Source organism: Poeciliopsis prolifica, unplaced genomic scaffold, assembly GCF_027474105.1.
Source record: "Poeciliopsis prolifica strain line A6 unplaced genomic scaffold, Auburn_PproV2 SCAFFOLD009, whole genome shotgun sequence".
NCBI lineage: Eukaryota > Metazoa > Chordata > Actinopteri > Cyprinodontiformes > Poeciliidae > Poeciliopsis > Poeciliopsis prolifica.
Window position 1 is genome coordinate 13,933,991 of NW_026562384.1, and position 24,765 is coordinate 13,958,755.

A 24,765-nucleotide genomic window follows, 5' to 3' on the forward strand; every position below is an offset into this window, starting at 1 on the left:
TTTGTCTTGTGTTTTTTGTTGCCCTATGTTGCACTGCCAACCTTTCCTGGGTTTAACCTCGCTCTTACAGACCAGCATTAGACTTCAGGTGATCCTGCACAGAGAAGAGACAACGAATGGAAGGCTAGATAGACCTAAATCTATCAAGAATATGAATCATTTTGGCCTTCTCTTAAAATAAACTAAATGCAGTTTGAATTATTTTTTTTTACACAATGTTGAAGATATGTTATTTCACCACATTATTAATTTATAGTAAAATGCTTTCAAGGCATAAGCAAGCAGCAGGAGAGCAAATGTTGTCAAGATTTGCTGCACAGAGACAATATGAACACAGGAGGGAAAAAATAGGTCTGTTAGAGTTTCACCAATATTGGAAATTGTTCCCACAGTGGCACAAGTCAACTGACTCAGATGCATATTAAGGATAATAAAGCTAAAATCTGAGGCCTCACATGAATCTGAGTAAATAAATAGCAAGGGCTTGCACACGTTTGTACTTCTGACTCAGCAGCACAGACGAGAGGAGGTGCAGCAACAATATTATGTCTCACAACACTGCGTCACAGTGCATACGCACTTTCTCTCAGTGTCCAACTCCCAGGGTGGCAGCATAATGAAAAGCATCTGTTTACCTTTCATTACGGTCCAACGAGAGATCAAAAAACAAAAGAAACAGAGGAACAGAGGAGGTGGAAGCAGGAAGAGAACCAGAGCTCATATGAAAAATAAGACATTTCCTTTAATAACATCTGTAACATCATGGTTGTATTCTGGTATAATTCTGGATAAATGCAAGGACGCAGAGTACACTTTTAATGAGGACAATGAACCAATTAACTTACAAGTTAATACAACATAAACCTGCATCGTTTTCTACAAGGACATCATAAAAGGGCACAAATGGTGTAGCAGCAAAAAAAGAGTGTTGCTTTCTTGTCTCTACATAGGCTACAGCAGTACAAAGTATTTGCAGAGTAGAGATTTGTTGTAATGGACAGCTAAAATGAAGATATAAATATGTCTAATGTTTTCACTATGTCATACACAGTATGGATATGACAGGTTATAGGATGTTACAGAGTTCAGTAGGGGGTAACTAGAGTTTATTCAGACACTGTAAGCTGGAGAGAGTTTACCTTAACAGTAAATAGCACACTGATGTTGGACGTTCACACAGGAGAAGGACATCTAAGAGATACAAACATGCCCACACTGTATGTCTGCATGAAGAGGCAGGGCAGATAAATCCAGATGATTGTAGAATAAAAGTTTCCTGACAAACTGATCAGATTTCATGCATTAAAACAACGCTTGGTGAAAATGTGCATAACACATAATATACAGAGTGCAAAAGTATTAATACACCTTGAACTCTTTGATATATTGTGAAGCAATGCATTGCAGCTCCAAGCTAAAATGTGTTATATTGAGATTGTGCTACATAATTGGAAAGTGAAAGGAAATTGGTACACACCACCTACTAAGAGATGGCATTGTCTAAACACACAGCGGCAGCAAGGAGAGCATTACAACTCCTGGCAAACAAATCCCCAGAAAGCACAGCCAGAAATACAATGGGCTGGGTTGGATAAAAATATAGCCTACTTGTGTTAGGATGGCCCAGTCAAAGTCTAGACCTATCCTTTTGAGGCTCTGTGGCAAAATTTGAAAATAAACAAATTCAGACCAAAGGAGAAAACAGCTGAGACTGCTGTTGTATACTTTTCCTTCCATTTTGCAATTATGCACGAGCTAGTGTTTTGTATCTGTCATAAAAAAAAAAAGAATATCTATACAAATAAAATATATTGACACTTGTGTGGTTATTGTGGCCAAATGTAAAAAAGTCTGAAGGTTGTAAGTACTTTTGTACATCTCAAGTGAATGTGTGATTTTGTTTCTGTTGGTCCTCAAAATAGATTTTACTTATTGTTTTATCATGAATTGATCTTACAATACATGCTCTGCAATCTCTATTAGAAGTGCAATCTGTACTGCAGTCCAAATACTCACAGGTTTCCCTCTGACATTTGTTTGCTTATTTAAATATTCCCTAATCTTAAAACACAAAGTGTTAAATGCTTATGCAAATTATTCATGTCCAAACAGGAAAGACTGCAAGTGATATCACAAAAAAAACAACCAAAAAATAAAATAGAAAAATTCCCTTCCCAAGAATTAAACAAGAGGATTGATACCATAATCTATGTATATTCTGTGTATATGTGTTTTGGTTCATGAACTGGGTGGTTGGGTTTAGCATTAAGATAAAGAAACAGGGCTAAACTAGCCTGGCTCTACCCAAAAGTAACCTAATCTGCCTAACGGAGACCTTTAACCTCTTCCACCTCGGAGGTCCGAGCACCAGGACCATCTGTTAAAATTGAGGAAAAAAAAGTCAGGTTGATGAGGCTGCAGCTAATAAGACGAAAATATATGCAGAGTTTCTTTTGCAGAAAGAGCTTAAAAGGAGATTAAGCTTTCTCAGACTCATCATTATGAGGTCATTATTTACGCTGATGAAGCAGAAGTAGAAAAATCCCACTCTGATGGGAACAAGGAGGCTTTTCTGAACTGTTTCAAGTGTCTCTTTGCCATAGACCCCAAGGTTAATCACTATGGCCTAACGCTCAATCGGTCAAATCGACAATTATTTAGGGACTTTTCAGGAGAAAATTTAAAACTAACGAACTCGAGGGTTTAAAGCTAATTTTAAGTGATCTTGTATCTAAAACGTGAAGAGTGTCTGATAGTTATTCACTCGTGTTTATAATTTTATTCTGAGAGAAAAATGGACTTGTACCAACCATCCTGTGTAACTTCACCCAGAGTGATCCTAAGTACAGATGCATCTCAGTAAATAAGAAAATCAAGTACTTCATTTATTTCTGTAGTTCAATAAAAAAAGAGCAAATCTCAGATATATCATTCAAGTTTTTTTGTTCTTGTTAATTTTGATGGTTATGGCTTACTGCTAATAAAAACCCAAGTTTTTGTTTCAGAGAATATCAAAATATCACATAAGGCCAAAAAAATGTCTTTATGGGATATTATGTTATGAATTGCTGACTTGAGAGACATATGCTGAACTGCTCCACAAAAACTATACTTCTCAAAAGGCAACTGCAAAATATGTTGGTGATAGCAGAGCTCCGTCGAAACATATCAATGGAAAGTTCAGTGGAAGGAAGAAACGTGGTTGGAGTGAGTGTACAAACAGCATCATAAATAAAGCACCTTTAATCAAGTTGACTTTATAAGTGTTGTTTCTAAATGGTTTTCTAAGTGTAACAAATGAAGGGTATGTAAGAAGTCAATGCAGTAGGTGTTCCTTCTATACATACATTGAATCAAGCTTGTGTTTGTATAAGAAACAAACGACTTTTCAGACTCTGCTCTCTTTGTCAAGTGTCACTCAAGATACATGTGGAAAGTTACGAGGATGCCTCTGAAATGAAAGAACAAGCCCGTTCCGACAGGGTCTGACCCGGTGATATGACAAAATAATGGAAAGTTGAGCGGAAGGACAACGTTTGGTAAATACAAGCGCAAAAGCGATAGGGACAGTGTATTTTATTTGAATATGAAGGTCCCAATGTTTATGGGAAGAGTGGAGTGGGACAAAATCCTTGTGGCTTGATGTCCAGAGTGAAGTTTGTACAGAGATGACATGGTGGACCAACACCATGTCATCTGCTGGGGTTGGTTCACTCTATTTTATCAAGTCTAAGTCAGCGCAGCCAATCACTGGCAAGTTTTAGAAAGCCTCATGTTCTAAAACAAACCAAGTATTGAGTCCACATACTGTTTGCACAAAAAGTTATGACTAACTGAGAAAGAAACACCGACACCCTCCTTAAGAAGGGTAAGTCGTAAAAGATAATTGTGAGATAAGCTGCCAGTTAACAGAGCTGTATTCCATGATGGAAACCTTAGTGGAAGGAAAAAAATGTGTTGGCATTCTACACTCTAAGCAATCAGCTTCTTCAGCAATGACATTTTGTGGCTTATGCTCCTTGTAAAAAGGATGAGTGGATAAGGGTTTATAGAGAACTAGCAATAGAGATCTCTATTAAATATCCTTTTTCAATACATTAAGCCATAATCATCCACAATTGTCAATATTAATAGGACAAAATATTTTAATTATATCACTCTGTGTGTGGTAAATTTATAAAAAAAATTCTATTTTTGAGTTGAATCACTGAAATAAATCCCCTTTTAAAATACATTCTAATTCACTGGGATGCACCTGTAAAGCCAAAATTGGACAGTGAAAATATTGAGGTGAAACAAACACTGGGAAACCTTCCCCTCTGGACTCAGAGGACCAGTTCAGCCTCTTCTTTTAAAACAGTAATAATCCGTCTCTACACCAGAGATTCCCCTTGTTGCCAAATGCATCATTAACTCATTCAACACAGAGGAAGTAACAATAATGCTCTAATACTCTATCATTGCTATGGTACATATACATTATATATTTAATAGAGAGGTAGTGATTGAAGCATTGATTGACAGCAATAAACACTGAACAATGAGCATGGAAATAAAAAAAAAACATAATCTCATCTGAGGAGAGTATAAATACAAAGCTTATCACAGCAGCCACCGAAACAAAGTTCTGCTGCTTCAGTGCCGACACATAAATAATTCACACTGTGGATGGTAGCTTGTTTCTGGGTGACCGTTCTTCTATCAGCGGGACTGTATGAACACTGAGCCGTGAATCGCGGCGTTTCCAAGCTATTGTTGAGCAGTTTTCTAACCCCAAGCCCTAATACGTCACGGCTAAAACGTTCTCAGTCAAATTTGGCACAGCAGACAAGCTCTGAATGGGAATTGAAGGGAGGAAAAAAAAAAGACTTTAAACTCTCTGACCTGCCACTTCTTCAGCTCCACACACCGACTGACTGACAAGCTGCTCGGGAAGTAAATCTTTGTTTCCCGACTCTGCAGCCGAGCCGTCATAAAGTAACACTGAGTAAAACCGTGAGATTCAGCCTGAATATAAACAAGTTATGCTCTGGGTGAGAAACACTCCCTGCATCCGGGCTCTAACATGCAACAACAATAGCTATGTTTTCCTTTCATTGCACCGGGGACGGCTATTTGCTTGGTTTCTGTGTGCTGCACACAACACAACCCCACTGATTGTTTGAATTACACTTTGTAATTCTATAGAATCTACCATTTGTGACTCGTTTTAGCCCTCTCTGTTTAAATTCAATACATTTGGGCATCGAACCAGCAGGCCACCCAGCGTGAGTCGTTATGCAGGCGGATTAAAGATGAACACAAGCAAAACAAAGACACTTCCCGCAAATATATACTCTCCATTACCTCGGCAATCAACCTGGGACAATTATAATAAAATATAAAAGAGTGACATGTTATAAAATACTTTATATATGCTTACTTTGCAGTAAAATTGCAGAGAAACAACTGACATATATTTGCACAAATGACTTATGGCTACTAGCATTCATTTCACATTGCATGTATGCGTATAGATACGGATGCATGTGTGCCGCAGCAGCGTCAATGTCTGCATTTAGCTTGACGTCTGTGTTCCTGGTAGTATAAGTGTGAATGTTTGTGTGAGTGAAGCCGTGGAGAGCCGCCAGGCCTCATTATTGTCATTCTCCTCACTGCCGAAAAGAGAGGCAAAGAGAGGCAAAGAGAGGCAATGCGGCTCCTTTCAATTGAGGAGCTGAAGAGAGACGAACACAAAGGGCTCAAAATTAAACAAATGCCGGAAAGAGGCTTGGAGAGCCAGCCCGTGGTCATATGCTTTGAGTGAGAGTGAACGGTTGCAGGGATATCCCATCTGTGTCTTTCAGTGAGCAGACCACACAGATACCACCCGTCCCAACATTCACCCTCTCTGTTAGGTCCAGAGACACCGGGGTGCCAGCTCATGAACATGCCCCGTATCCTTCTGGTGCGTCTCAAAATACATATGTCCACCGATAACACGGTGCTGCTGCTGTTGCTGCTGCTCAAATCCTCTTGATTTAAACCTGTGTGCAGTTTTCCTTCCACTGAAAAATCAACATGAAGGACACTTTGGCCCAGTCAGTCTGGTCTCTTGTGCAGTTAAGTTGAAATCCAGTCTCCAACACAAAACAACTTAGCAGAGTCCTAGTGCCTTCATCCTTCACTCAAGTGACACAGAATGTGCATAAACACACACACACACACACACCTAGCTTTGTTTGTAGCCACTGGTGGGGACACAAGACAAGGCCACGCCACGCACACACGCACACACAAAGCTCTGCCACAGAAGCGACAAAGTGGAAAATATGCTTGCACACATACAGATCTACAGCACATTTAGGGTGTAATGATGCACGAGTACAGGTTCTAGTGTGTGCTTCTACTAATACGTCCTTCTGGTTGATACTGGACGCCCAACCATCTGCACTGTCTATTGCACAGATGCTCAGAACAGGTGATGGAGATAAAGATATTTGGTGGGATATGAAGCAAGTGGCTGGCCGGATCAAGTCCTTGTCGCTTCACACCTGAAACAACAAACAACAGAGAGGAAAGTGTTAGCATTAAAGGTGTTTTGATTGATCCCTGACAATGAAAATTCACTTATCAATCTTATCAAATATCTCCATTGGAGATTAAAGGAAGGTTCTAGATGATTGCATCCACAGTGTCTTGCAAATCTATTCAAACCCTTTGAATCTTTTCATGTTGCAACTTCAAATTTTATGTGACAGACTAAAACAAAGTGGTGAATATTTCTACAATGAAAGGAAACTGATGAAGGGTTTTCATACATTTTTGCACATAAAAATAAACAATGTTTTATTGTCCAAGCAATTCAAAAACTAGGACAACTATGGAAGTTCAGAAAAATGACAAGCAGGAGAAAGAGAGCATTAGTCAGAAAAGCAGCTAAAAGCCCATGGAAATGCTAGAAGATCTGCACAGACCCACAGTTATCAGTTATTAGTCGTAATCGTCACACATCTGGCCTTTCTGGAAGTGTGGAAAGAAGAAAGCAGTCGTTTGAAAGGCAGCATCAGGACGTCCTGTTTCCAGTTAAACACGAGTCAGGAGGGGAATTTAACAAACATGAATGGCTCTGGTTAGACGAGACCCAATTTAAAACTTATGTCCCACCTGTAAACTGGTACATAAATCAAAAACTATAAGAATCAGTCTTTCACTTCTTTTAATGTTTACATTCAGTGTTTTCTGCTCTTTGGTGGATTTGTGAAGCACTTTCCTCACTTCAGTTGTTTTAAATGTGCTGTATAAATAAGATAATGACCCCTTGAATATATATATATATCCAGAGAAACTACAGAAAGGCTTAGATCACATATACCAAACTCCAGGCCTTGAGGGCCTTTCAGATGTGTCTCTGCTTCAGAAAGCCTGAATCAAATAAGTGGACTGTTAGCAGGAAACTAAAACTGTGCTGAGGAGGTATTTCATCCATTTGGTTCAGGTGTGTTGGACCACAGACACATTTAAAAGTTGCAGGACTCTCAAAACCTGGAGTTTCACATTCCTGGTTTAGTTTAAAACATGTTTATGTGTTACATGAACACAGTCAAAGTCCAGATCTAAGTTCAAATTGATAACTGCTGTCCAGTCTGACTAAACTTGTGTATTTTGGCAAGGAAGAGTGGACAATATTTCAGACTGCAGATGTCACACCTTTCTGACTTCATTGTAAAAACATTTGGAAACCATGAATAATTTTCCTTCAACTTTCCTATTTATCACTCTATTAATGTATCTCTGATCCTGTATATCCATATGCATATGTTTGCTGTGCAGATTTGTTTGTGCCATTCATATGGACTGACTTGCAACGATGAGAGTTGAGAGTCTGGCCTTTTCGACTGCAGTTCTTGGCTTTGAGGGTGCATCTGCACTGACACGACGTTCCATCCAGGGCCCACTTCCTTCCTCTGCAGGGGCGACACCGAGGTGTCGGTGACGGAGGCAGAGAGGGGCTTAGGGTGGTGGGAAGAAGAGATGGAGGAGGTGGGGGCATGGAAGGAAGAATCACAGGAGCATGGGTTCTGGAGAAAGCATAAATAATTGACAACACTCATAAACGGTTGTTTTTTGTCATGCAGCTTTCTAAATTTCAGCCTAATAAAAGTATTGTTTTCATAGCTGGATTGATTTGGAATTAGAATTACTTTTAATTAATCAAAAGTAGCACATTAGTGGTGTGAATAATTGTATTTTAAATCAAAAATAATGAATGCCTACCTCACGGAGAGCTGCTTCATCTGAGAACTGTACATGCGGCACCGAGGCTTCAGTGAGGAGGAAGGAGGAGGTAGAGTGGTGGGAGGAGGAGGTGGAGGAGGAGAAAACGTGGAGGGAGGAATCAGAGAAGTGTGGGTTCTGGATGAAAAGGAGATGCAAAAACCACAATAGTTAGACTCATAGTTAATACAAATAAAGAGGAATCCTAGAGTGCTACAGTAATCTTAAGCAATAACCAATATTTGGATACAAAACGTATATAACATGTATAAGTATGTAGTTGATAAAATACAACGCAGCACAAGTCAATATAATCCATGAAAGTACATATTAAAATGTTACAATTTGGTAGAATGTGATGAAAATATGACGTGAATATGTATGATCATTGTGTTATTTTATACACAATATGAAATGCTGCTACACATTACGATGCAGTTTGTTATGATAAAATATAAGAATATGAGAGGTTGTGATATGATCAATGAGATGTCGTAAATTATAAAATTATTATTAGCTGTGATTTAAAGCAAATATTGATACAAAACAGCATACAATACAACATTAACACAATATGATCAATGACGTGGGGAGAGGGATACTATATAATAAAATGTAAACATTTGCTACATTATAATGAATGATATGATGAAATACAGTAGATTAGATAATGACATATTATTTCATAACAGGACAGGAGGACAACTCTTTTCCCTGTGGATCAGTTGCCATAGGGGAAAAGAGAATAGCTAACTTTTTAAAAAATAAACATAGATTATACAATTTTGTCCGTTCACTCTTGTTTTCTTTGCTGGCATTTGGACAAAAACTGTACTTTCAACTGATGTCAGACTTGCATGACAAGCTGATGGTTTTATTTTACTATCACAGGTCCATCTTTGACAAGAATAAATTGACTCTTTTTAAGAATCCTAAATGAACACAGACTGGACAGCAGAGCTTGTTGGCCAGGAACAAAAATGTGTGACAGATCTGTGAAATAATTACTGGGATATTTTAGTCTGGATAATAGTGATGCACTTTCTAAAAATGAAATGCAGGGCTTGTTTGAACATGCACACTGTCTGTCCGAGACAAACCCCCACAATGTAGTGAGTGGGAGATGTGTGACTAATGTGAGATAATGTTTCTTTAGAGGCTGACAAACTAGCTCCTCTGTTTGTCCGTCTGTCTCTCTGTCTGTTACCATGGCTATGATCGCCTTGTTGCCTTTCTGTTCTTACGGTCCCACCTCTAGATGCCCTGATCTTTCGCTCTCCAAAGTCTAAGTCTGAGAAAGTTGCCTGCGTCAGTCGGTCCATTAACTGGAGCTGCTTCTGCCTCGCTCGTCCCCGGGAGGCCGGCGGCTTTAATGAACTTACTTAATGAGGCAGAGAGGAGCCATCTTTGTTCGCATCCCGGTGACCACGCCTGCCGCTGGCATGGACAGAAGAAGTGGCATTTGGGAGCAGATTACACAGATTTCACCCCTGCCAAAGTGTGAATAAAGCCTTTTCTGAGTGATGGATGGGTGCTGGGGGACATCACACCCAAATGGAGCCACCTCTGGCCCCAAGGGTCCGGAAATGACTGACAATAAAGTGAAGGGGAAGCAGATGAAAAACACTACAGAGGAAAGAAGTGCTAAATCTTTTACCCTTCAAGAGTTAATAGTGATTATATTCCCAAAGTGTATTGGGAATTATATAACAGTATGTCTCACAGCTCCAGACAGCACATATTGGCCAACTTCTGGCTAAATACTCAGTTGATAACCGTGACTAAGGAGTTTATCTGTGGATTATGGTGATGTGTGTGTGTGTGAGTGAGACCTTGACTGTTGCTGTGGCTGTAAAACAAATTGTCCTTCAGTAAAAGCGTAGCCCAGATAACCCAGTTTTCTCTAATCGAAAGGCTCTCACTAAGCCCGAAAGTATCCAGAGAACCCAGACTGCTTTAAGAAAAAAACAGGGTTAATCTTCAAACTGAGCTAAAATGTCTAAAGAGTGCAAACAATGCTGAACGTACACAGATCTGATGGATCCGGTTTTCCTCTGCCTGGACTTCCTCCCCTCTTTTTTCCTCTCTTTTCCTGCTGACTTCAAATGGAGCCTGAGAATGACAGCACACATTTTGTTAAGACTTTACATATAATGACAAGAAACTGATCATTATTTATAAAAAAAACAAAAAAAAAAACCAGCTAAAACAATAGGTTTGAAGTTTATAGCAACTTCCTTATTAGAATATGAGAATTCCCACCAAATTCATTATATGACAAAAATAAAGGCTTTTCTCCAGTCTTATTTAGTTGTAAAAATTATTTCTTGCATCATCATAATTTATTATGTCATAAAACAGCTGACAGTAAAAAACCACGTGTAAAAAGGAAAGTTTTGTGGTATTTCTGTCTTTAGGGCCACAATAACCCTCTGATTTTGGTCAGGTTAATTTTTAGACAAATACTGGAAAAAGGTTTTAATATTGACAGTAATGAGATGTGACTGTGGCAAAACACAAATGGGCATCATTTTCTGCAGGATATTTAAAACTAAGATTTTGAACCAAAGGAACGTTGTAACTCGACACACAAATAAAAACAGAAGTTCTCTAATGTGCTGCAAGAACACCTGGGATTTAACATCATTGTCCTCCTCATTCTGTCCTCTCATCAAACTCAAACGACTTGTTGACTATTTTTACAAGCTGTGCTACTGCTAGACGCTGTGCTAGTTAAAGTTAAGCCTCAGTAACGCTGGTTGTAAAGCGGCTCCTATGTAGCGCTGTTTGCTGGTGACCTACCAAGATGGCGCTTTCCCATTTTGGCCATCTTCTTAAATCCTGGCTTGTCAACACAACCTCTGGGTCATAACTATCTATCTTTCCTTGTTAACCTTTATCCAGACATGAGGACAGTTTGATCTGACATTATAAACAGCCCCTCATGCCACTGTTGTTGTTTTTGGAGCTCTAATTTACTATTATGGATGCGTGACTGTGTCTGGGACAGAGCACATGGCAGGGGAGATAAAATCATCACTATGGTGACAACAGGAAGCGGGCCATCCCAGAGGGAGACGGGACGTTTAAAGAGAGTCAGACAGATGCTAACTCCCTAATGAACACTCACTATCACTCAAAAACATATTTTAAACAAGCACAAAAGTGTTTCCACACAGCCAAAAACAAAGTATTTTGGAGTTCAGACTCTACGTTATGCACTTGATCTGTAATTAAAACATTAAATATGGCCAGGATGAATGAACACACATAGGTTGGAATCCCTTATCTATGTCCACGCCCAAACAGGAAGCAGGAGGACATCAACATTATGGATGCAATTATATGACTTTGAGGCTGGACCTGGCAGTGTGAGGCGCACAAACAAACAGACCCAGCAGAAATGTTTCTTTCGCAGCGTTCACACGAAGAGCATGGTTTACCATCTCTGAGTTCATTTACAGTAAGTAGAGTTTAATGAGTAATAAAATTATCTGAAATCAACTCCCGAATACCGCAAAACTTCAGATGAGTTAACGATAAACAGGAAGTTGCATGACAATAAAACATAATGGTGAAGCAGTCCTGTCAGAGCCTGTTTATGTAACGATTGTATCCCTGCACTGAATCCACCTTGCAACTACAGCATTGGGTATTAAAGCCACTTTACAGCTGGCTGCTGAAAGACTCCCTGGGGAGAATTTCCACCTCAAATTTATTAGAGGCCAATTCACACACAAATGATGCGATTCACGCTGTTGGCCCACAGGTCTGCACCTATGGACCAACTTTACTAATCTGCAGGTGCAAGCAGAAAACTAGAGCAAAAAACTGTTGCTATTTCCTTCATGATTTTTAAGATTTTCTCAAACAAGAAGTAAAAATTACCAAATGAAAAAAAAGAAAGCCTGCATATTGAAACTAAGGTACAAACTTTTACAACGTATAAGAGTGACGTCAACACCAACATGATCTAAGAGTTAAAGTTACAGCCGAGTGCAGCTAAAAACTGCAGATGATTAATACATCATCAGCAGTTAGGGCCAAATGTTTGGGCGGGTTTGAAGCCCTGGAGCACAAAACATCAGCAAGGACCTTCAAGAAGTTGCTTTTGAGGCCCATCAATGTGAGAAGAGTCTAGTAGCAGCCAATCAGTGCAGAAGAGATCATCCCAGAAAATCCAACCCAGGGTCACACCATGAAACATTCAAGGAAATTGCTAAAAAAAATCCCCAAAAATAACAATGTAAGTCCATCAGGACCAAGTTAAAAGATTAGATGTTAAAAGATTAGATTACATGTTATAAACAAGCGATACTTGTTTTAAACAAGTATCGCTTGTTTATAACAATTTCTAGGAGAAACTTTTTGCAGATCATTTAGATCTTCACAGCTGGATGAACCACAACTTCTGGATCTGTTTTCTTTATGTAGATCAGATGTTGAGTCATGTTGCACACGGCCATGTTTGGAAAAGCAAACAGAACACAGCAACATGTCTAACACAGTGGATCTCAGGTCACTGACATGATCTCTGGCTGCAGGACGTGGGCACCTTGTCGTCACTGAGATAATCATGAACTCCTCTGCAAGCCGAAGTAATTTCAAGTGTAACTCTTTCCATCCAACAATCTTGGATCATTCACAATCGGGTGAATGATCCAAGACACGCCAGCAAATCTTCAACAGAACGGCATAGACAGAAAGCAACCAAGCTGTTGTGATGGCCCAGTCAAAGTCCAGAGGTGGTGGAACCTTAAGTGAGCTCTGCATGAGCAAATGTGCACAAACCTTAATGAACTGAAGCAATTTCATAAAGAAGACTGGGATAAAGCTTCTTCAAAACAGTTGTGAAACCACCAGGTTTCCTCATCCTTTCACATTTTTTTATGATTCATCATTAAAATCTGTAAATAAGTCAGGTTTTCTCTTGATAAGATCGTGACATATCATTAAATATAAAATGAGACCAGAGCGGTGTTACCTGGTAGTGGGTGTTGGCTGGAACTGCTCCTTTAACCTGTGGGCAGATATAAAAAGGAGAGCAGTGGGGTCAGTGAGCAGCAGGTACTCCATAAATCTCCAGACAGACGACCGTTTTTATTACCTGCACTCGCACTGGCTGTGCTCTACAAAGGGCAGCTCGATGAGCTCGTGTTTCATGAAGGACGTTCTCATCAGCTGCACACAGAGCCGAGAAGAAAAGTTACTTCACACTTATCATCTAACCAAAACACAGAGGTGTGTGTGTGTGTGTGTGTGTGTGTGTGTGTGTGTGTGTGTGTGTGTGTGTGTGTGTGTGTGTGTGTGTGTGTGTGTGTGTGTGTACCTCCATGGTGAGAGTGTGTGTTAGGGAAGGCACACACTCCAAGGCCTCATCGGCGCAGCAGCCGCCACATCGCTTCACAGACACACAGGACGGGACGAAGAGGTGATGGATCTCCCCCGGCAACTCCCGCCAAACCTCCACCAGAGTGTCACGAGGCTCGCAGCCGCTGCGGGAATACACCTCCAACCACCGTCGCACTGACAGACAGGCATATGAAACACGTTTCCAGTGATGATTTTACACCTTCAACTCCCTGTATGGGGATTCTCTGACGGATATTTTTGGACATACCTTCCCGGCCTTCCCGGGATCTGGGGGAGTCTGCCGGCCGCCAGTGAGCGAGCTTGAGAGACAGTAAAGATGGTGAACGTGAAGATCAAATGTTTGCTCTGGCGAAGTTTTAAAGACGAGCTCAAACTTCATGCTCTTCTATGAAACCATAGTTTGGTATTAAATTCAAGATTTTCAGAGGCAAACTAAATGAAATCCCACTGCAAACCTCTGCATCCGGTGGAGGACACGCAATGAGCAACATGTTGCAGGAGTTTTAGGGTAGAAAGCAAAGCATTAACTTACTTATGAAAGTGCTGATAATATTTTAAAAACCTCTCATTATTTAATATTCCAAAACACATAAAACACAATATATGTGACCTCTGAAATAAGAGAAAAAATAAAAAATAAAACATTTTTTTTCTATTTATTGCTGCATTTAAAAAATAGTAAGTTAGTAACCCTAATTGACCTGAAGCAAGACAAAGTTAGTTTGATTTAAAAACAGACAGTGAGAAAAATTGTTGTTGTTTTTTTAGAATGTATAGGAACATTTAGACTAAATGCTGGGGATATTGTAATATGTACATTTTATATTTGTGAACACTATACGTATGATCTTCAAAAAACAAGAGTGAATAAAATTCATAAATGTGTTAAACATCTCACATTTTACTCCTAAAACACATAAAAGACAAAACTACATTAAAGAAAACAAGATAAAGCAATAAACTAAACACAAAGATAACAAAAATACAACAAATTCAACTTAAAATCTTGTTCTGAAAGTTTATGTTGCATATTAAATATCAACATCACATATTCAAAATTCACGGTGCATAAATAGCTAAATTAAAAAAATACACAATGGTTAAAAATACATACTCAACATTGTCAAGTATATCTGCTTTATCCTGGCAGGATTGCAGGGGGCTCTGGGAGCGGTCCGCCCTGCACAGGTAGCCAGTCCATTACAGGGACACACAACAAATGACTATGAACACACAGTCATTAATGAAACCATAATTTTGGAGCCTCAGTATTATAATTTCTGTATCAGATCTAAAGCCAAGGCATGTCATTAGATGCTACGAATCCACTTATCCATATTTATTTCTGGAGTAAAGCATTAAATAGCTGCAGTCATCCTAGTTTTATTGTCTCCAAACTCCGCTTTGACGTTGCGAAACCCGGCTGGAGCAGATCCAAAGATCAAAGTGTCTCTTGTTAATGAACACCACAATATTTCACACCTGGGATCAGAACATGACAGGCTCAATAAAGCCTGGTTTATAGATAAGAGGAACAAATAGTAATAAAAAAAGGACCTGGAAACCTCTGAACTTTGATACTGAGGGTAACAGCAGGTGCAACAGCTAATTTAAACATCAAGGCACATTTTTGGCAGCATATTATACAATACACTTTCTGCACAGGTGAGGTCTGCTGGTTTACTTGAAGTGACAATGGCTGTGCACATGATCAAATTTCTGCTTCGTGATGTTGGAGAGGAGCAGGCTGCTCCACATTTGAACTTGTTGCACCTGCTACCTTTGCCCTCAAGCCCACAGATGGATTAAAAAAAAACTTCTACCAAGGATCACAGAGGAAATGTCAATGGGTGAATTATGCAAGATAAATTCAATTTATTTTCACTTTGACTGATCTGCTGTGCATACTATATATTATTTTGCTGTGTCAAATAGTGTTCTAATGCCCCACAGCTGTCTGAACAACTTAAAGATCCACACATCCTTTCTGCATATTCTCAATCTTCTCAACACTTTTATTGTCAAGAGTGAAAATAAAATACTATTGAACCAAAAAGGACCCAATTCTTCCTGATGCAGACTTATTTTCCTGTAGGTTATGAAGGACTGGGTTGCTTGATCTATTTCTTATTGAAATAAATGTCTTCATTTAAAAAGAATATCAGAAAACAGAACCAAAATCAGTGAGTTGTTGAAGTTCACAACTTGCTAATGTACCATTATGTTGGCAGAGACAGTGTTTCTGTTTAAACTGTGCTGATAATCTGCTGTGCTTTTTGGTATTACCAAAAGAATAAAAATAATTTCAGATATTATGACCAGCTCAAAAAATATGTTACTTAATGAAGTTTCTACCAGAGTGAAGTGAACCAGAAGTATTTAAGTGGCAGCCAAAACCAAAGCCAATAAGATTTGTTTATGCATTTTAAATTCACAATTCAGTTTTTCTGAATTTCTCCTTACATCCCTTTGTTGCACATATGAAGCCAAAGCAAATTAAAGGCACAAGAAAAGTCAAAAGAAGAAAATATTTTCCCAATTTGCATTATGGGTGCATTAAAAATGTTTTCAGATGTTTTTCCTAAGAACAGAGTGATTTCTGTTAATTTTCTTTAATTATATTCTGCATTGTTAATGATATTCTGTTTGTCCGCAGCTACATGAATGATGAGCTTGATGAATGAACAGTTTGTCCTCTCAGAGCTTCATAGATTGGTGACCTTTTATAACATGATGTGACAGACTTGTTACCAATTAAGTTAATTAGTTTGGAGTTGCTCTCTTAGCTCCAGCCTTGTTGGCAGGACATATCCTGGCACAGTTTCTGTCTTTTGCTTTCAAAAATCACAGCTTACTTTCAAATATGCTGTTGACATCAAATTTAAGAGAATGCTTCCATGAATTCACCGTGTCTTGTTACGGAGCTTGTTTGAAGGCAACATTGAGTCCAAAACACATTTATAAAGGTCACATGTTGTTTTTATACACAGTGCACATGTTTTTGTTATTCTATTGTTGTAAATATTTAACTGTACTTTTTTAAAATTACATTTGGGTTATAAATGTTAGCCATTTTCTCTGTGCTCCAATGAAAACAAAGAACATCATAATTTTTATTTTGTATCATTGTATTGCATGGGACTGCACTAATCAATAGTGACCAGAACTGATAAGTTTTAATCTCGACAGTGAGCAATTATTTGGACGGTGAGAAATCCTACAATTTCTCCAGGCTAGTGAACACGTCATAAATAAACAGCCAATTTGCTCTTTGCAAGCTGCAGAAAAAAACATATATTTTATTTTGTTGAGCTTTTAACCTTCTTTAAAATCTGCTGTAAAACTTTCAGCCAAACAGAGGGCAGCCTAGGAAATACACAGAGAGGAAATACACTCATAATGCTAACTATTTTTATTGTTTTAATTGTGTTATTTTATGAAATAATAAAATCTGATCTTGCTGTAAAGCTGGATCAACGCAGCTATTCAAACACTCACAGACACAAATCCTCAGCTCTTCGTGTGAATAATTAATGTTGGTTCACAGCAGGATTGCTGCTTAAATTACTTTGTACAAAAAATGAATTAATAATTTATTGAAAATCATAGATCTAACAGTAAAATTAATTTTGCACAAATGTATCCAGTGACACAACTTATGTTTATTTTATAAAGAGCTACTGTGGATAGAATAAAAATAAATAATTTTGTCTTAAATGAAGCAGGTTTGTGTATTTGTTTGGGGAGGGAGGGCATTGTTAAAATATTAGGAAGCAGTAATTTGTCATAAAAGAGATATACCATGTACAGCTGAGTTTTATTTCCACAGATATCTTTATCTAATGACACAGATACTATCACTTTTATTAGACTGGTGAAAAAACCCCATCTTGGATCAGATGTTTTATAACTCTCCTCTTGTATGATTTGGTTGATTTCTTTTCATTTTTCATGATGTCAGGAAAGGAAGCAGCATGTTTGAGGTGCTGACTTAAAATACATCCACAGATTTGTCTCTGTTTAACTCAGGTGTTGTGAATTAACCAATGAGAAGCTTGCAAAACTGTGACATCATCATCATCATCATCATCATCATCATCATCATCATCATCATCAGGGTTTTGCTTAAAGGAAAGTATGATTTGTTTTCCAGGCACATAGTACCATTTTATAGCACAATCAATTAACTATGTTAATTTAAGTTGTCATAAAATGCAATATACATCAAGTATAAATTAAAATAAATTTCACTTTGTAATTTAATGCTTTGAAACTGTAGCTATGTCGCTTTAAAAACTCCTGATCTTTCTGAAGCTCCACTTTCAGGAAGTTATTACAACAACATTATTAAACCTTTAACAAAGTTTTTACCAGTGTTTCACTGAGAAACAGCTCAAATAATGAGCACCACCCAGAAAACCAGCCAGGTGTTTTTCACAGCTGAACTGTTGCCACTGGAGATTAAATGATTTCTCAAACATGAATGAAAGAATCAAGGCAACACTTCATGTATGTTGTTGATTAGGAAATAACATTATAACATAACGTGAAGCTCAAAAAAGCCAATATTACATAATGCTGGCCCTTTAAAGACAAAATAGTTCTAATGTATTTCTCTTTGATTTTTCTGGCATTTAACAATAGAAAATGTTTTGTCTAATCTAAGGTCCAGGTAGAAAAACAAAATGGCTGACCTGGAGAAAAATGTGAATGATCCATTTCCACCATCAGACTCTAATATCACAGCATGTTACAACATTTAACATGTTTTTTTTAAGAGAGTTATGCCCAGCAGTGTTATCTGAGTGTTAAAGTGATACCCAATATATTTACTTTCACTAGTGGAGCATTACAACTTTCACACATTAAACTTTATTAGAAATTTGGCTTTGGGTATATTTCAAATGTAATGAGAACTATGGAAAAAAAGCTTAAAGAAAAATAAGTTTTCAACATTTCACATGTTTTCCTTGTCCTAATTTCTTGAAATTCTGAGTTTAAAGTATCTGCAATATTCTGCATGACAATATAACTGATGCTCTAAATTTAGTACTGCAGTATTTTTACAACTCTAAACAACCTAAACAGATTTTCTTCCTGTGAAAGCAGAAAGAGTGAAAACAGACTTTACAGCTCGGGGCTAGTCTCTGTGTGCATGAAGACCAAGGCCACTCGTGAGGGAATGTAGACTTTGTCCAGTGGCCCCCTCCCTCAAAGTGCTCCACCTCCTGTTACCGCTCTCTCACACACATGTTTGACTCTTATTGATTCAACAATAGTAAGTTAAGCTGCAACTGAGGCCATTTTGTGACCGGTTTGAGCTAAACTATGTTTCTGCTCTATCTTTGAGACAAAGTCTCAGATTAACTCATTTTGGCAGCCATATCTGCCTTTCTCGCTCATACACACAGACACCCACCCTTTAAATACGAGTGCCAGCCCAGAGCCATCTGCACTGGCAGCGCTATCTGTCAACAGTCTAACCAGTCTCACTCCCAGCCACTCCCTGGGCCCACTGTACAGATGGGGCTGTGTGTGTGTTGAAAGGAGGAGATGTGACACCAGCGAGGCTCATTGCCACCACAGAAGAAGGATGACCCCCTTTTACAAATAAGCTGTCGGGGAGGCAGACAGCACAAAAGCAGAACGTCTCGGGGTGTGAAGGTGAAGAGGCTTTCTGGTGTTTCATGTAGTGTCAGGGATGATGAATGACTATAAGCTCTAGCATTATAGCGGCAGGGTGCTGCTGCACTGCCTGTCCCTGATTCCAGCCTCCTGACATTAAAGCAGAACGTGCAAAATTGTCCTGCAGAATAAGCCCATAAATCTCACCAAGGACCATATTAGTGCAGTCAATATGTGTTTATTATGATCTATAACTTTCTGTCTGAATCATAGAAATAAAAAAGACAACAATAGCACTTTTATGTGTAATGTGTGGTAAATTTAAAAACATATTAACAAATAAAATAACTTAATTCTTTGTTGTTTCTATAAGTATTTTTAAAAAAACTGTTCAAATTGATATATTAGGGTTGACAGATTTCTTTTCTTAACTTTTATAGGACACACTGAAGCTGCTACTTGCTGTTTTTCAGACTATAAGAGGGTTTTGGTGGCATTCTGCCAAAGCTCATCCACAACTTTTAGAGTCACAGACTTAGCTGTTCACTGTGTTCCTATGAAACACTAAACAGATATGTAATCTTTCCATCAAACGCCAAATGAAGACAAAACATACATTTAGACTTTGCATGTAAACCTTGTTATTTTATTCTAATGCTTAACAGTCACTCAAAGGTGTGAAAGAGTTTTTTTTGCGCCCCAATGTTTAAAAAGGTTAAACATCAAATCTTTCACATTTAATGAGGAAGGATCGAAAAACAACACAAACAAGTACCAGAGAGGGGATTTTCCATAACCTGGCAACTTATTAACTGTCCTTATGAATGGTTCAAACCTGATCCAGCAAGAACTGGAAAGTTGAAATCTTTATAGCAACACAAGTTATTACACCAATTGCAGTCAGATGTCACTAAATCTTTGAACATACTTGGTAAACAAACAGCATTATGAAGACCAAGAAACACAGCACACGGGTGACGAATGAGGTTGTGGAGATGTTTAAAGCAAGGTTAGGTTATGGAGGAATATTTCAAACTTTGAACAACTCAATCCATAATCTGAAAACAATATATGAAGAATATGTCATATCAGTGGATGTAATATCATAAAGGCTCATATGAAGTTACAAAACTGTTAAAATAATATATACAAGAGAGTTCAAAAATTGCATGAAGAAATTCAGCCTGTATTCCACACATATATCACTGCCCAAGATCCTCAAGGTGACAGAGTGTTGGAAGCCATGATGCAAAAGAAAATATTATGTTATTCTAAATTATATAATGGCGGTGTGTCTACTGTTTCACAATCGCATAACTTTATATTGGTCTTCCCTGGAGAATGGCAGACTTAGTAAGATGTGACTGTCAGCCTAGTTAATCAGAACAGGGGCGATAAATCAGAGAAGCATCCAAGAAGACCAAGGTGACTGAAGTAGCTGCAGAGATCCATTGCTCAGGCAGATGAATCTATCTACAGGATACCTATTAGTCAGGCACTCCACAAATCTGCTCTTTATGGAAGACAGGCAAGAAGAGAACCATGTAATGTTCACCACAAACCATCTAGCGGACATTGCAAATATGTTGAAGAAGATTCTCTGGTCAGATGAAACCAAAATTTTACTTTGTAGCCTAGTCTGGATTATTGAATTTTTTTTATATAGCTCTAAATGCTGCAGCTTTTAGGTAGTACAAAGGAGCATGAGTCTATAACTCCGATCTTAAAATCTGTTCATTGGCTTTCTGTTTGTCTGCATACTGATTTTAAACTTTCACTGCTCACTTTTAAAGTTTTAAATGGGCGAGAGCCATCTGATCTTCTTAACTTCCACACACCTATCAGAGAACTCTGGTCAACCAGCCAGTTTCACCTTGATGTTTCAGGGTCAAAGCTAAAATGTAAAGATGATTGAGCATTCGTCGCTCACCTCTACCTGTTCGTACTGCTAAGACTCCACAATCATTAAATGTCTACTAAAAACTCATCTCTTTTCTCCAGCCTATGACAGATTATGTATGAGGTGCTTAATAGTTAGCTGCTTAGTTTTAAAATATTAACTCTGTGTTTTATTGACTTTTCTTGCTGTTTTTATTCCATCAGATGTAACCGTGAAGCTCTTTGGTCAGCTGATATACTTGCTCCAGTCCAAGTGGGTCGACGTCCTGTCAGTTTTAGATGTGACTTTGCTCCAACACAACTGATTCGAATGGCCCAACTCGCTCCTCAGAGTGTCATTAAGTTCTGCAGAGGGCTGATAATTACCTATCATTTGAGTCAGGTATGTTGCACCAGGGAAAGAACTAAAACATGCATGTTACTGGCCTCAAGAACACCACTGTATTAAAAAAAATTACAGGTAGAAATGAATGCCTTTAATTGAATACTTTGTTCAAATGGTCCAGTCAAAGTTCAGACCAAACTGAGAATCTGTGCCAACTCTTTGTCCTTCAGTCTGGATGAATTGGAAATTATTTTACAAAAAAATAACAGGAAAAGTATTTTAGTCTCTATAAAATACCTGCAGAAGTTTTTTTTCAGGCTGCACTTTAAAGATTTTAATTTTTAAAATATTTTAACCCCTTTTACAGCAAAATGCTTCAAACCAACACACCATCAGATGTCTTATTTACATCCCCAATGCCGGTTGATGCACATTGAACACATACTAAATATATTTAAGAGCACATTGTCATTCTATAATGGCCGGAGTAAAGCCAGATTCTGCCTATCTTGGCTCATTGGTATGCTAAGTAAATAAATTTACACCCATAGCGTTTGTTTTACACAAATTAATAACCCCACTTAATTTAAAGCCTGATAGCAAAAGCAATTAATTTTTTTATATACATATGTTAAATTTTTTAACCACCTCATAGTTATGCACTACTTCCTGTTGGTCTCATTAAATCCTAATAAAATGCACTGATGTCTGAGGTCAAGTTCAAGAGCTTTGAGCACCTTGTTCAGACTGACGCATAATGTGACTGGAAGCTTCTCTGGGCATAAATGACTGCTGATTAACTGCCCTGCAACATCCTGAAGGTCTGTGTTTGTCAGTCACATGACCTGAGGTGACAGGTGTCATCGACCTCAGGGATAACTTCTGCAAAAGCAACAAAGAAAACCTGAGCCCCGCAAAATGAGGCTCCGTGTATAATTATCACCCCGCACTCGCACTGACCCCCGGGGTCAGATGAGACAAATAAAACATACCTTGGCATGGAAGGTCGGTATTCTGGTGAGCAGCAGGAACTGAAACATTCCTAAAACAACTTGGAGCATAATCCCCATCGTGCAGGAGTCAAAAGGCGCACCTTCAAAAGTGTTTTTGGTCCAATCCAAAATAAAGAAGAAAGAAAGAAAAAGACAAGAGTAGGTGGCTTGTGTTGGTTTTCTTCGCCGGTTACAGACGCAGATGTCCCGCTTTCATTCTCCAGTCTCCCTTCCTTGGAAGCGCTCCCAGGGTGGCATCATCAGAGCTGGAATATCAACTTTGCTTTCTTGCATTTGGGCTTAAATTAGAGCAGAAACATACCCAGGATCAGTTTCCAGACTGAAGTAAGTTCAGCACAGACGGCGTGTGCCTCTCTGTGCGTGTTTTTAGTGTATAACCTTGGGAGCACAGCAGCAGATTCGGGCCTTTGTCTTGAAAAAAATGAATGAACTTTAAATTAAAGCCCGTTTCTTCAATCGGTCCCGTTTGGCTCGGATCCCTTGAAGGCAGTGATGATGTGGGGGGTTCCAGTCTGGCGTGGCGTGACGGAAGGATTATACAGATTCCCGCTGAAACGTGGAGCGATCAGAAAATCCTGGCGTGTCTATAATGAACACACACACACACACACACAAAACGGCATCATCCAGGAATAGGACGTTTTATCCGGTGAAGATCCGCCGTGCTGAGGAACAGCTCTGCATATTCCTCTCCTCTGATTCGGTCACGCTTTCACTCCACTGTCGCTCCAAATTCAAATGTGACGTCTCCTCTCCGGGCGCATCTCTCCGCTGCTTTCGTTCTTTAAAAATTACCTCCTCATAAATAACCCCGAACCTCCTCTGACATGGAAGTGCATCTGCGGCTGAGGCAGCAGCAGCAGCAGGGCAGTCCGCGCACACACACAGACACAGGCAGAGCCAGAAAGAGCCGCGGAAAGGTGCAGCGCTCTACATTTGTTATTGTGATCGCTTTCCTCGCTTCCTTTGCCCTTGAGACGCACGCTGCGTAACCGTTGCGCCGCCAACTTTCTTCCGAGCGGGACAGGCGCACTGGATACAGGTGCAGCGTCTCTATTGGTCCCAGAGTGAGGGATCAGGGGGGCCTCCGGGGGCCCCCACTATGCAAGGAGGGGAGCGTGGCCGTGCTTGCCTCTGAGGACACGGGGGTCATGCCTCTGGAGGATTCCTTTAAAATTCAGTTAGCCTGAGGGGCTATAAACCAGCACATGTTGAGCCTCATATGGTCAGATTTAGGGGAATTGTGTATTAAGAAAGCTGGAAAAAACGAACTCAGAAATATGTACTCTGATAATTGTACTTCATCAGCTTTTTTTTTGACTAAATAAAATATCATAAATTAAAATACTGACTTTTAAAATATATTTCTTCCAATCAGCACAAGTTCAAGATCATGTAGGGAACCTGGGATGATTTTTTTAGGGATGACACATTTTCAGTTAAACCCACAAAAACATATCATGTCAAATGGACCACATCATGACATGAACATCACTTCACTTTAGTGAAGTAGGAAATACGTTTATCTGATTTCCACTTCCATTTGTTGTGCATACTTCTTTTTAAGTTTTGTATTCTTTTAAATGTAATATTCACACAAAATAACAGCATTAACATGGATGGTGTCGGTTTAATAAGTTAAACAGGGCCGATATTAGCAACTGATGTAATTTCTGTCCTGTTGCTGTTTGTGTGTGAGGGTGTTGGTCATGTCGGGTCTGTTTGGGGATGTCACACTGATGCAGCACAGGACAGTGGGATGTTTACCTGAAGAGCAAAGCAAAGTTAGTGGTGTGGTTAATTTCTCATGGTATTGAAAGGGAATGGAAGTCTATATTAGTAATTATCTGGTTTGGGGCATAGTAGTAGTAATAATAATGTTCATACTGCCCAAAAGTTCTGCATTGGGGCGTCCTTTCCCGTAGAAATCTGAATTTAAAAACACAATGGGCACAATCACAACAATAAACGTTTTCCAGGTTCGCTCGGATAGATTTACATGGCTGTACTTGTAACTTAAAGGACAAAGTTTGATTAATCACAAAATTAATCTTGGTCCATTTTCTAAATATTGTAGTAGATTAAAGTTATAACTTAGCTTGTTTAAAAGTTCCTTCTCAAGTTTTAACTGCTGCAAAATATGCAAATAAGACTGTATGAGGGTTAATGGTGAATGGGGGGAATTTTAAGAGGGCCACAGCCCCCCTTCTCCCTGCACTAGTGGCGCTACTGTTTAATAAGCAGGCTCATTTAACAAATGTATTTACTCACCCA

The 24,765-nt window shown here is 38.9% G+C and overlaps 1 protein-coding gene across 1 annotated transcript; it reads right to left on the reverse strand.

The window, feature by feature from the left end:
* Nucleotides 1–722: 722 nt before the first annotated feature.
* On the reverse strand, nucleotides 723–23,537 carry vegfba (vascular endothelial growth factor Ba). The gene is made up of 9 exons (XM_055034471.1): nucleotides 22,471–23,537; nucleotides 13,877–13,928; nucleotides 13,586–13,782; nucleotides 13,364–13,437; nucleotides 13,241–13,276; nucleotides 10,285–10,368; nucleotides 8,257–8,394; nucleotides 7,842–8,060; nucleotides 723–6,533 (listed from the first exon to the last, which is right to left on the reverse strand). Exons 1-9 carry the CDS (start codon nucleotides 22,546–22,548, stop codon nucleotides 6,512–6,514), a joined length of 900 nt encoding a protein of 299 aa, XP_054890446.1. The 5' UTR covers nucleotides 22,549–23,537; the 3' UTR covers nucleotides 723–6,511.
* Between the last annotated feature and the right edge of the window lie 1,228 nt (nucleotides 23,538–24,765).